This window comes from Myxine glutinosa, chromosome 5 (genome assembly GCF_964187855.1).
Source record: "Myxine glutinosa chromosome 5, kmMyxGlut1.1, whole genome shotgun sequence".
NCBI classification, from domain to species: Eukaryota; Metazoa; Chordata; class Myxini; order Myxiniformes; family Myxinidae; genus Myxine; species Myxine glutinosa.
The window spans coordinates 42,499,920-42,513,692 of NC_136265.1; the positions used below are offsets into that span (position 1 = coordinate 42,499,920).

At 48.5% G+C, this 13,773-nt stretch overlaps 1 protein-coding gene across 8 annotated transcripts in view; it reads left to right on the forward strand.

Annotated features, from left to right (window-relative positions):
* LOC137427622 (carnitine O-palmitoyltransferase 1, liver isoform) overlaps positions 1-13,773 on the forward strand; it is a 125,572-nt gene that overhangs the window by 76,106 nt on the left and 35,693 nt on the right. For 5 of the 8 annotated variants that reach the window (XM_068117228.2, XM_068117230.2, XM_068117231.2 and 2 more), the window contains exons 11-13: positions 10,406-10,705; positions 11,618-11,723; positions 12,582-12,695. In XM_068117228.2, coding sequence (XP_067973329.2) covers positions 10,406-10,705; positions 11,618-11,723; positions 12,582-12,695 — 520 coding nt within the window. The remainder of the gene's footprint in view (positions 1-10,405; positions 10,706-11,617; positions 11,724-12,581; positions 12,696-13,773) is intronic. The other 3 variants (XM_068117232.2, XM_078777968.1, XM_078777967.1) reach the window with 1 other exon arrangement.

The following is a 13,773-nucleotide window of genomic DNA, read 5'->3' on the forward strand; positions in this document are numbered from 1 at the left end:
GGCTGCTTGAAGACCATGCCAGTTGGCCTGAGTGAAATGCCAGACTCGTCGACGCTGAGGAGGCTCTCTGAGAATGGTCAGAGAGATGTCCACTTTGACAAGCACATGATCAGATGAGCCGATTGGAGCAGAAGAAGAGCAGCAGACATTTTCAGGGAAGTTTGTCATAACCAAATCCAGAAGAGAAGATGCTCCGTTGACTGAGATCCGGGTCGGGAAATTGACAGATTGTGTCAGTCCCAGTGAGTCGCAGAAGTCCTTTGCTGAAGAGCCATGGCTGGTGAGAGAGGTACCCACACCCAGCCAACTGGCATGGTGACAATTGAAATCACCACATATGAGGAAGAGAGAGTTGGGATGGGTAGATAGAAGTTGGTCCATATTATCAGACAGTGAGATGTAGATGGAGTCATCGCTGATTGGTGGACGGTACAACACACATATGAACAAAAGGTGGGAGCGAAGGGGAAGCCGTAGCCAAAGGTATTCCTGGGGGTGAGGTGGAGAGAGGGTAGTGGAGGGCGAGTGAGGAAGAGAGTTTTTTATAAAGATAGCAACCCCACCTCCAGGACGAGGCTCAGGTCTATCATACCGGAGGAGGGAGTAACCTGGGAGAGATACCAAGGCATCAGAGACATCATGAAGGAGGAAAGTTTCTGTTAAGCAGATCACATCTGGTTTGTCAGAAGCAACCTGTATGGAGAGGTCAGTCAAGTTTGAGCGAAGGCCCCGGATGTTTGAGGTCCATACCGTTAATGAAGAGGAAGGGGGAGCATCGGGTCCAGAACAGGGGGAGGGAGGGGTAGGGTAAGATGTGGAAGAGGAGGAAGAGGTAGGGAGAGCTGTTGAAGGTGTGTCAGAGATTTCAGAATAGCTTGGAGAAAGGGAAGAATGGGGCGGACAAAAGGTTTGATGGAGATTGGGTGAGGCACAGTGAGGTGTTATTTGAGGAGGGGGAAGAGCAAGGCAGAAGGCTTGGGGAGATGAAGGTGAAAGTTGGAAGGAGGAAGAAGCAGGGAGGATGCTTTGAGGAGGAGGGGTGAGAGGGGAGTCTAGGAGGGGAGGAGCGAGGGAGAGTCTCGGAGGGGAGGGGTGTGGGAGGAGTTTAGGAGGGAGGGGAGGGAAGGGGCAAGGGGGGAGATTTGAAAGGGATGGGTGATGGGGAGGATTTGGAGGGGAGGGGTGAGATTGGATTTTGAAAAGTGGATGATTCATGGGAAACGAACATTTTTTGCAAAATGAGTTTGAGACCTTCGAGTCAAAAATACGTTTGAGGACACTGGAGGAGGGATGGAGTTCTGGATAGTTTAGGGAATGTAGAAAGGAGGAACTGTAAGAGATGGTATTATATATTGTTGCGGATATGAGATTGGCCTCCATCCATATCCGCTTGTAAATATTCCCCTATTTCCCCAATACTTCCCAACTATCCCCAATCCCCCATTCCCTAGTCCCATTTTCTGTAAACAACACTCTGTAGACCCGACCTTCCCCTATTTCCCCCATTAAATGTCGCATCCAGGTCCACCGCATCTCACGTAGACAACTATAGGACATCTTGCTAGTTATTCTTAGTCTATGTCAGTTAAGGACTCGTTTCCATTAATTCTGACTCTTCGTTGCACCAGAATGTGATTGTATGGCACCGTTAGAAAGTTTAGGACCTCCCAATACCTCCCCGCAGCTCTTCCTCACGGTTCAACAACAACAACAACAGCAACAACAACGGCGGCGGCGCGGGGAGTGCGCTTCCTCACTCCGGCTTGGTTAGCCGCCATCGAACATGTGCTCCGATGGGGTTACCACGTAGGGGCTCGCTGTCAGCTCCTCGTCAAGGGTGGAGCCCGTTAACTCCCCGCACCCAATAGAAGCGGCGGACCGATTCCATCTGGGGCGGAGCCCACGAGCCGAGGGCGTGTCACTCCCCGCTGAGCATGCGCAGGAAGAGGGAGGTGACGTCAGATGTGCCCTCAGCTTGGAGAGAGAAGACGCCACCTCCGAGCGCTGCAATACCTCCCCGCATCTCTGGACCGGACCGCGTTTGATTCTGCCCCTGAGCCAAGGTGCACCTTGTGCTATCGACTGCCTGTCCTTCCCTGCCATCAATCCCCGTGTAAGTCAGTCTTGTCCCGTTTGTCTGTGGTCTGTCGGGGATAGATAAGACTGTGTCTAAGTGCCCATCTTTTCTGTGCGTTACCTCTTACCCTGTAATCTACCCCTTTTCTGCATCACCAATTATATCCTCCTCCGGAGGTCTTGAGAACTGTACCCCCTTGTGTCGTTTCATTTAACCCAGCCGTTGTGTCCTTTCCTTCATTGATTTAGCGTAGCGCGATTCGGCCAACGTTCGAGTGGAATCGGGCGGGATCGGGTTCTAATCGGGGAGTAACTGTTCGGACGCGGTAATACACCACCGCTCGGTAAAATAACATCTAAAACCGCGTCTGTAACAATTGGTGTCGGGAAGTGGGATTGGACCCGAAGCGCGTTTCACGCGCTCGAAATTATTAACGGCGAAATTTGATTTTGTTTTACAAAAATAAAAACCCGAATTTTGAAAGTCGCGCTATGGCGGATCAAGACGGCTGGGTTCTGGTAGGGGAGAGTGAGGCAGGGTCGATCCAGGACCAAATTGAGGGACAAGAGGAGAGCGAAGCAGTGAGGGCGGCAGGTTCGCAAAATGGCGCCTCGCACATGGCTGCGGCGGCCGCACCCGCTGCACAAGTGGGAGGGATGGCCCAAATGCAGGCCCTCATGGAGCAATTTATGGCGCAAATGCAGGCGTCCCTCAACCTGCAGAAGGACGATATGAGGGCTAATAGTGAGCAAATGAGGGCTGATAGTGAGCGATTGGGTGAGCGATTGGAGGGCCAAATGGGGGTAATGGGGAACCGGATGGATGCTCAGGGTGAGCGATTGGAGGGCCAAATGGGGTCCAATAGCGAGAAATTGAGGGAGGACATGGGGGCCAATAGCCAACGGTTAGAACAAAGGATGGGGTCCAATAGCGAGAAATTGAGGGAGGACATGGGGGCCCAGATCGGAGGGTTAGGGAGTAGAATAGAGGGATTAGACAATAGATTAGGGGAAATACAGGAGGGGTTAATGGGGGTAGAAAACAGAATGGCCGTTCAGGAGAATCAAATGGAAGGGATGAAAAAGGGGTTAGAGGGGTTAGAAAACAGTATGGAAGGCAAATTGAGGGACATGAGGGACCAAGCGGAAAGGGAAGTTAAACAAATGGGGCAGCAGATAGAGGGGGTCAGAATGGGGGTAGAAACTAAATTGGATGCTCACAGGGAGGAAATGGAGCAGATGAGGGTGGCATCTGGGCAGGAGATGCAAGTGATGGGAGAGGAGATCAGAAGAGGTGTGAGTGAGGAGGTCGGAGGAGTGCGCGAGGAGGTGAGGCACTGTAAGGAGCGCATGGAGAAGGAGGTGAGAAAGGGGACTGTAAAGTTACAAGGGGGCATAGAGGAGTTGATGCTGGGAGTAGAACAGCTGACGGAGGGACAAAAAGAACTAACGGACCAGGTAAAGAAGAACACAGCGGTAATAGGAGGGTTAAAAGCGACACAAAATGACCTAAAAAATGACTTGAAAGCGACACAGAGGCAATGTCAGATGGTACGTGAGGGACTGACAACGAGGTTGGACGAGGTGACAGAGGTAATGGAGACGAAGGACCGGCAGGTGAGGACGCACATGGAAACGTTCAAGGTAGCCTTAGAGGACGAACTTGAGGAGACGTACCGGGAAATAAAAGAGGTAAAGCAGAAATTAGAAGAAGTGGAAGCAGGGGTGAGCGAAATTAAGAAGCGACGGAGAGGGGATAAGAAAGAGATAAAAGAGGAAGTAAAAGAATTGGTCCAAAGTCTGTGTTTGGATCGTGATGATGTGCTCATTAACCGGATGAGGGATTCGCAGGTGATGGAGGAAAAGCGAAGAGGAAGAGGACCCGGTGTAAGTGGTGACCAATATGGTCGTGCGTATGATGCGCCAGGTGATTTAAGAAGCTTGGGGGTCGAGATGGACCCGGGTGTTCGTGAGAGGCCGTTGGTGAAGTGTGCGACAGGTCTGGTGTGCGAAAAAGGAGGTGTGCGAGAAAGTCCGACTCTGGGGTGTGTGAGGAAAAAGTGCGTGCCAAGGAGTGAGGGTGCTGTCGAGAGTGAGTCGGCCGTAGCGCGTGTGCGAGGGAGCACATGGAAGCGTGTAGTGAGGAGTGTTACGGAGGGTGTAAAGGGAGAATGCACGCCTGTGGTGAGTGTTACAGAGGATGTAACGGGAGAGGGTGTGCGAGAAAGATGTGTGACGGACAGGTGCATGGGGAAAGAGTGCGCTGTCAAAAGTAAGGAAGAGTGTACACCTGTGGTGAGTGTTACAGAGGGTGTAACGGGAGAGTGTGCGCGAGAAAGGTGTGTAACGGACAGGTGCATGAGGAAAGAGTGCGCTGTCGAGAGTAAGGGTGAGTGCGCTGTCAAGAGTGGAGGTGAGAGTAGTAAGAGTGACACGGAGCGTGAGTTGGTTGTGACAGGTGAGAAAGGAAGCACACCTGGAATGGTAGAGCGTGTGTGGGAATGCACGCTGGAATTGGTAGTGAGGCACGTGGTTGGGTGTGCGAGTGAAAGCACACCTGTGATTGTCACAGAGGAGGTGACCGAGGAAGGGGCGCGAAGAGGTGTGTTGGTGAGGTGTGCGACCAACGAATGTGTGCCAAAGTGTTCGGTGGTCAGGTGTGTGACCAAGGCTGTGAGTGGAATGAGTGTACCTGGGTGTGTAAGGAAAGGTACGAGGAGCATGGGAACAGCTGGAGGAATGAGCAAGAAAGGGGTAGCGTATGCATGTAAGCATGCAGGTGAAGCATCGACGGTAACCGGGTTAGCGGTTAGAGCGACTTATAGCCGAATCGGGCCCTCGGTGCGTGCCGGGCTTCGCGTGCCGCGAGAACCAGCGGGGATCCGAGCCACGGCGGATTCGAAAGGACCGCCGTGCGCGATCCACGCTGGGTCTCGCTTGGGACGGCCGCGTCCGGGCTCCACTAGGCGGAGCGGGCAGCCCGATAGGAAGGGTCGTCATGGCGACCACTTTCTATTGAGACGTGCCGGCAGGTCGAGATCGGGACATTGGATGGCTCCACGCCGAGGTGGTGCGTGGGATCTCGGCCCGGGTAAGCCCCCGTCCCTGCACCGAGTGCCGGACGCATCCAGCCGCCGGCACAAAAGAACCCGCGTTCATGGCTCGGTTGTACGAAGCCGAGCTTTAGAAGGGAATTGGCGCACCGAGAGGCATTAGTGAGTAGACTGTGTGATGAGGTTAGTGTTTTGGACCCAAAATTAGAAAAACAAAATTTGATGATTGGCAAAGGATTGGCAGTAATGATTGGCAGATGATGAGTAGTGATTGGCAAATTTTTGATTTGTTGAAATTTGATGTGCAAAATTGGTAGTGGGAGATGCCCGATGTGGTGGGATGGCAACTCTGTCATCCCTCACAAACGTGGGGCAAATGCGCTATAGCTTATGGGGTGTATGGCAGTGAAAACTAGCCCGGGTGGGTTAGGATATGGTGTGTAGGGATCTAGCGAAGATGACATTAGGTAACGTTAAGATTAGTTAGTGACTGATACCTGTAGTGGGGACGCAGGTAGTTTAGTGTGGATGATAATGACGAGGGAGCGCAATAGTTTAAAGGGACGACTGGGAAGCGCAAGTTTCAGAGGGGAGTAGTTAGATGAGATGATGCTGTGTGGGAACTGGACAGGTGTGTGGAGCAGTGTATGAGTAGTGAGTGTTGTGGATCAGCGCGAATGCGCTTGGGGGAGAGAAGGGTGCAGGCGGCACCAAGTATGAGAGCACAGGTGTGCAAGTACAGGTGTGTGGAATACATGGAGTATTGGAATGAGTGGTGTGGAGAGAGTTGGAGTAAGTGGTAAGGAGTGGTGTGCATGGTGCGAAGGTGTGGATGGGGGAAGAGTGGACCCTTTTCACGAGTACCCGGGGCGGGTAGTGTAAGTGTTAGGTAGAGGGTATAGGTAAATTGTGGTTGGATATTGGCATCTGTGGTGCAGTTGCAGAATGGTATTGTGGATGGGTGCATTAGTGTTGTGGAAATGGCTGGGCGTGTAGCCTGTTAGTGTGTGTAGTTGGTTTGGGCACTCCACCACTGTGAGGATGTCGGCCAGGTGAGGCCGCAGGTGGGCTCTGGGAGCCGTTAGTGTCCGTGGGTGCCTGAGGATCCCGGGTGTGGATCGGGCAGCCCGTGCCAGAGAGGGCACTGAGGGGGTGAGAGTGCGAGAGGGCCTTCCCCAGTTAGTGAGGTTAGGGTGAGGAGCAGGTAAGCTCGGGTGGCAACTACAGTGGTGGAGGTGTGCAGGTGGGTAGACCTGCTGGGAGAGCTACACGTCACAGCCCAGAAATTGTGCGAGAGCACCGAGTGTTGAATCGGGGGAGTGAGACCCCAAATTGAGAAGCACCACAGTTTGGTCAATGGGAATTGGTTTTTAGAACCCATAGTGTAAGTTGGCCAATGGGTTGGCAGGGAAAGACCCCGGGTAATGTAAAGTTGTTAAAGTCATTTAGGAAATAGTTAGGATTGACGAACCTGTCGCACCATACGCAGCCACTTACCTGTGGTGATGATGACTCCACAACTGCGTTTTCTTTGTTTTGTGTTGCAGGAAATGAGAATTGCTGTGTGGATTTGTGAGACGCATCACGACGTGGATGAGACATTGGGGTGATTCCATCTTTCCCTCCTTAGGAGGGACTGATGATGAATTGGTGATGGCAAATTTTGATGAGAGTTGGAAATGGCAAATTTGATTGGTTAGGAGGGAGAGAAGACGAATTTGATTTATGGGAGGAACGGGGAAGACAGTAGGGACGTTTGTTGATGTGTAAAGTAGATGTTTATGGGTAGTGTTGTGTTTTGTGGATACAGTAAGGGGTAAGGGAGGGGCAATGTAGGTTACCTGGTGGGGGGGGGGGGGGGGCGTACGGTAGGAACGTACCTGTCTCACCTGGTTCCCATGTGCCCCTAGTGTGCATTACCTAATATTGCGTGCACTTTTGCGCCCTTACCACCTTACTCACTTGTCTTTTCTTTTGTCTCCCACCTCCGAGGATCTGGCTTTGGGGCAGAGAGAGAGGAGAGAGAGGTGCTGGCTCCGCAGTTGTGGGCCTGTACTTTCGCTGCTTGCTGCCTGGATCGATACACCATATGGACCGCAATTTTTGTGGCCGCCCACAATGGACCGCAGTCTTTTGCGGGCAAGCACCACCCGTTGATGGACCTTTGGGTCAGCGTGGCACCTATGCCATACAGGTGAACCACTTATAGTTGGCCCCCCTAGCGGCCACAATTTAGAAATGGACGCGGTTGGCGCCTTTCTTTATTTTTAAAGAAGCCAGAAGGCCAAGTACACCACATGAAGGCAAGACCAGCGGCAGAACATCGGCCGGCTGCGACACCACCGGTGACTATGAACACTTTATTGGTGCACCGAATGGTGCTGACTGTGTATGGGGTGGTGCTTTTGGTGCTTGGATGGGGTGCTCTGCACATTATTAAAGGCCGTAGGGCCACAGAGCACTCGTGGGTTGGTGTATCGATGCTGGCATGCGTGCTCTCTCTCTCTATGCATAACATCTGCATGTGTTCCTCAAAGAACAGGTCCTGGATCGTAGTGTAAATATCAGTCTTGTGTAAATAATGCTCCCTACCGGCTGTATGTTTAGTTTGAGGATTCTTTCCGCGATTCGGTTATCCTGTGGGTGTGTTTCTGTGAGGAGAAGGGTGCAACGTCGCAGGGGGACATATTTACTCATTTGTGAACATTTGTAAAACTGTCGCACTCAGGGTTGAGTTAATAGTAGAGGGAACTACATCTGAGTGCCACACTAAAGTAAGTAAAAATTTATCGGGTCGGGACGCCCCGATGTAGAGAAGGGTGCAATGTTGCGGATATGAGATTGGCCTCCATCCATATCCGCTTGTAAATATTCCCCTATTTCCCCAATACTTCCCAACTATCCCCAATCCCCCATTCCCTAGTCCCATTTTCTGTAAACAACACTCTGTAGACCCGACCTTCCCCTATTTCCCCCATTAAATGTCGCATCCAGGTCCACCGCATCTCACGTAGACAACTATAGGACATCTTGCTAGTTATTCTTAGTCTATGTCAGTTAAGGACTCGTTTCCATTAATTCTGACTCTTAGTTGCACCAGAATGTGATTGTATGGCACCGTTAGAAAGTTTAGGACCTCCCAATACCTCCCCGCAGCTCTTCCTCACGGTTCAACAACAACAACAACAGCAACAACAACGGCGGCGGCGCGGGGAGTGCGCGTCCTCACTCCGGCTTGGTTAGCCGCCATCGAACATGTGCTCCGACGGGGTTACCACGTAGGGGCTCGCTGTCAGCTCCTCGTCAAGGGCGGAGCCCGGTAACCCCCCGCACCCAATAGAAGCGGCGGACCGATTCCATCTGGGGCGGAGCCCACGAGCCGAGGGCGTGTCACTCCCCGCTGAGCATGCGCAGGAAGAGGGAGGTGACGTCAGATGCGCCCTCAGCTTGGAGAGAGAAGACGCCACCTCCGAGCGCTGCAATACCTCCCCGCATCTCTGGACCGGACCGCGTTTGATTCTGCCCCTGAGCCAAGGTGCACCTTGTGCTATCGACTGCCTGTCCTTCCCTGCCATCAATCCCCGTGTAAGTCAGTCTTGTCCCGTTTGTCTGTGGTCTGTCGGGGATAGATAAGACTGTGTCTAAGTGCCCATCTTTTCTGTGCTTTACCTCTTACCCTGTAATCTACCCCTTTTCTGCATCACCAATTATATCCTCCTCCGGAGGTCTTGAGAACTGTACCCCCTTGTGTCGTTTCATTTAACCCAGCCGTTGTGTCCTTTCCTTCATTGATTTAGCGTAGCGCGATTCGGCCAACGTTCGAGTGGAATCGGGCGGGATCGGGTTCTAATCGGGGAGTAACTGTTCGGACGCGGTAATACACCACCGCTCGGTCAATATAACATCTAAAACCGCGTCTGTAACAATATATTTTTTGGAATGAATAGATTTGGTGAGCAAGACGAAAGCATCCTTTTGTAGGAAAAGAAGAAAAGGGTGTTATAATATATGAGAGAAAATAGTTGTTCAGGGGAGAGATTATACATTTCTAACCGCGTGATCGCGAACGAAGAACGAACGAACAAAAAGAACAACAAATAAACGAATAAGACCTGGGAAGGAAATATTTTTTGGGGTTTTTTTTTTTTTTTTTTTGTGAGTACAGATATTAAACAAGGAGGTACGGGGTGAACGACTGGTACGAAACAGAGAACGAAAATAATTTCAGCGCATTCGACGAATCGCTGAGAGAAAAACAAACCACAAGGTCGGAGACGGTACGGTAGTCTAAGCCTACGAGTACGAGTACTAGGCCGCAGAATACTCGATACCATTAACCGACGATTGTGTATACATGTACGAAAAATTAGCACCGAAAATTTTCCAAAAGATACGCTATAGGTACATACACCGAAAGATAGATACAGTCTCGACAAAAACACAATTGAGAAATATCACTTAGCTTCGAAAGCGTGAGCGCATGGAGCAGCTTCGAAAAGACGTGACCTCCAGTATATATATATATATATATATCCTCCAGTATAATTATTTATTATAATAAATGACCTCCAGTATAATTATTTATTTCCTTTCTCATCTGGGCAATATCTCAGGCATCTTTTGAGCAAGGAAGCTGATATTTGGACATGACAGTGACCAAGTGATTTGGCTGTAAAGGATATTTTTGATTTATTGATTAATCTTCAAAAAGTTACAGCTTTAGATGAAACACTGGTGGTTGAGGTATGCTAATAGCCAATTGATAAAGAAATTAATTATTTTAAATTATTATTTATTTATTTTAATTACGCAATATAACCACCTTTAGTGGTTATATTGGTTATGTTGCGTAATTAAAATAAATAAATAATAACTTAAAATAATTAATTTGGACCGGAAATTACGTAAATTACGTAAAAATTGCGTAAAATTTTAATTACGCAATGAATCTATCAATTATTGTACACCTTTCCCTCCCTCTCAATACCGTCCCTTATGTGCTGCACGGCAGTATCACCGGGCGCCAAAGCCACCCCAGCAGTGCCTTTTACTGGAGGATGTTATTTATTTATTTGGCATGGGGGCGGTGTACTTTGAATGTATCGCTACTTGTTTGTTTTCTCTTCTCATTTTTTTTCTCAATTCAATTTCATTCTCGTTTTACTCAATCTTGTCGTTGATCATACGCTCAGAATTCTTATTTTCTCTCCCCAACTTTCAACAATCTATTTCTATTTTCATTTCTATCCTAATTGTCTCTCTTCTAATCTTCACAGGCCTGTTTGGGCTGAGACGCGCTCCTTGTTTCTCAGTGCGGGACGCAACAAGATTTCCTCCAGTGCCTTGGAGAAGGCAGCATTTGTTCTGCTGCTCGATAGTGGTTACCACGCAATTGAAGAATACCATGGAAATGGCAATGGCAATCTATATTGCAACGGCAGAAGTGATTATCACGACAATATCAGTTGCAACAACATGGGTGGTTACCAAAGTGGAAGCGGAGAAAAATGCCAACTTGAGAGCAACCAGAAAGAGATGTCAAGATTTGGGCGTCATCTAATGCTGGGTATGGATAGGTGAGGAGTACAGAAAAAAAAATATAGTTAAAAAACAAACAAATCTGATTTCTTCATTCACTCATTCTTATTTTCCATTCATTCTCTATTTCATTCTGTTGCCTAAAACTGCAGGTTCTCTCCTTACTTTTGATTATTTTTACCTCTGCCACCGAGGGTGGGTGGAGGTCATGTTTTCACCCTGTCTATCTGTCTGTTGTCTGTTTGTTTGTTTGTCGGTCTGTCTCTGAAAAGGTTTTCTCAAAAAGTTATGGACAGAATCAGACGAACTTTGGTGGAGAGGTTGGGTATGCGCGATGGACGATTAGATTTCTGTAAAGATCCGGATCTGGATATACTATAATTTTTGAAGTGATTCTTCACCATTGAGTGATAGCTCCAAAAACGATATATAGCACGATATCTCAAAATGTTGTGAATGGATTATGACAAAATTTTGTGGACAGCTTGGGTGTCTGACAAGGACGAATTTCTTTGATTTTGGTGAAGATCCGAATCTGGATCTGGATCCGAGAAATTTTTAAGTGATTCTTCACCATTGAGAAATGGGACAAAGAACAATATATAGCACGAAATCTCAAAAAGTTGTGGACTGATTATGACAAAACTTGATGGATGAGTTGGTTCAACAACAGGAACAAGCAGATTAGATTTTGGTTCAGGTCAGCATATCTGGCCTATCGGTGGATACAAAACTGTTCAGCCTGGCGGTGGTATGCACTCCACCGAGTGCCGTTCTAGTTCTATTTTGTTTGAATATATTTGCTGCTGCTCATTCTTCACTTTCTCCATTGTACAGTATATGAAAAAGAATATGCAATATCATAAATATTTACTGTTCCTCATAATTGTAGCTCTTTCATTCCATTTGCATCAATCCAAATTCTTCCCCCTGTCTGTGTATTCTTTCAGATGGTATGACAAGTCTCTGTCCATCATTGTCCTCCCTACGGGTGCAGCTGGGTTGCTCGCAGAGTGTTCTCTCGTAGACCCTGCGGTCGCTTCACACTTCTGGCGGGTCAGTAAATCTCACTGAATAAATCATTCAAACATCTATGCAGGAATAAATTGCACAATTATTTTAACAAGCATTTCATCTGGTGGTGGTTCGTATGCAGCCTGTGCCTCTGCTTGGTTGAATCATTTTCAGGATGTGTGGCTGTGCTGCTGATGCAATGCCCCCCATTCCCAGTAAGCTGGCACGCATTTTGCCGACCTCGGAAGGATGACAGGCTGAGTCAACCCATCTGGTGTTGATTCAACAGTTGACAGAGGCTTGAACACAGATCTCAAGCCAGCCACCTTGACAGTAAAGCCAACACCATGCTAAGCATTTATTGAAGAAGAGGTATAACTTTAGGGTAAAGAAGAAGAAGAATAAGAAGAAGAAAAGGAAGAATATAACTCAAATAAATTTACCAAAATAAGATCACGATGCTGTATCACTCATGTCTTAAGTCGAGTTCTACATTTGTAACATTTGAAGATGAAAGTGAAAAACAAATATAAAATTATCTGCCCTCAATTTCTGCCCTCAAAAAATATTTACAATTAGGAGTTGAAATGTCTTCATTAATTTGTCCTAAAATGATAATTCATTTTGAAATGTGTTGTCATTTTTGGACACAATGCAGAACTCGACTTAAGACTTCTTACAAAGTGTGAAACATTGTAAGAAATAAAAAAATACTCATCGTCGGTCCTTATATTGGAGATTTGACACATTTATCATTAACTAGAAAAATATTATTTCGATGTTTTTGCATCCTTTGCATCCTTCACATTCCACCTGGTAAAAGAAGATCTGCCATTTTGATCACAGCTCCCATCAATATCATTCTCATCTTTCTTATTCCCTCTTATCACCTGCTCACAGGACGTTCTGACCAAGGAGCTTTGCCTCGGCTACACTGCTGCTGGAGATTGTCAAGGAGATGCTACGTTAACTGTGACTCCCCCTCATTTGTTTGAATGGAATATTCCTTTTGAGGTGCGTTTCTTTTTTTGCATCTTTTTTAAAGTTGCATTAAATATTTCCGTGCTGTTCAGTTAGGTCTAAAAATGCCTTTAAATGAGGAGTGGAGCAAATCCAGATTAGTCGTTGATTTGAAGATTGTGGATATTGTCGTGCGGACCCTTCGATTAACACCAGGGACCGCGGAAGACCAGAACGGCTTTAATGGAGGCGACGACCAAACGCGGATTCTACTTATGAAACGCGGGAGGAGGAAGGGAAGTGGAAAGCTGCGGCAAAAGCGCTTACCTGGGGCGCGCCGACCGCGGCTTCGATCCTGCGGGCAATTAATGTACTCGACAAACACAAGATTTAGAATGTACAAAAAATAGAGATTTATTACGGACCCGATAACAAGGAAACGCGACGGTAATCAAAGAAAAGTCCTAATTTGGGATCCCACACACTGCACTTCAAATACGCCACACAGGAATGGATTATGAAAGGAAATGTCTCGTCGTGTAATGTTCTGTGGTGCGTCTTTATCTGTCTGTGGTATGTCGTCCCCACTTGGCTCCAAGCTCCAAAGCACCGCGAAGGCCCGAGCCAACGCCCGCAAGGTCCTTGCACCACTCCAAGCTCCAGAATCACCGATCGCACCCGAGGCCCCAAAGCACCAAAAGCATCATGCGTCCAACGCAGGCTAGCGAAGAACCCAAAACCTGGAGCAAGAGCTGGACGTGCTGCGCAAGACGTGCCGGGTCTGCAAGAGGGAGCTGCGCAAGACGAAGCGCCGGATGTCCAAGAGCCGCAAGAGAACTGCTGGATCTGCAAGACTGCAAGAGGGAAAATGTCGTTCGGCGTGCCCCTACATAGCCCTGCGGTGGTGACGTCAGCCTTGGTGTGCCACCCAATCAGTGCCCTCCACCGAATCACAGGCCTGTGGCGTGGTAATAGCTCGTGCTACTCGAGGTGGCTAGGCCTGCCGGAGGTGTAGGTGGCTCAGCCATCATCGGCGGTGTCCTGGCCTGGTTTCCTGTCTGAAGTCACTGTCAGGGAAGGGAATTATTTAATGTTGCGCTAAGGGCCTGTGTAAGTGTCTATGTTGGTGTGC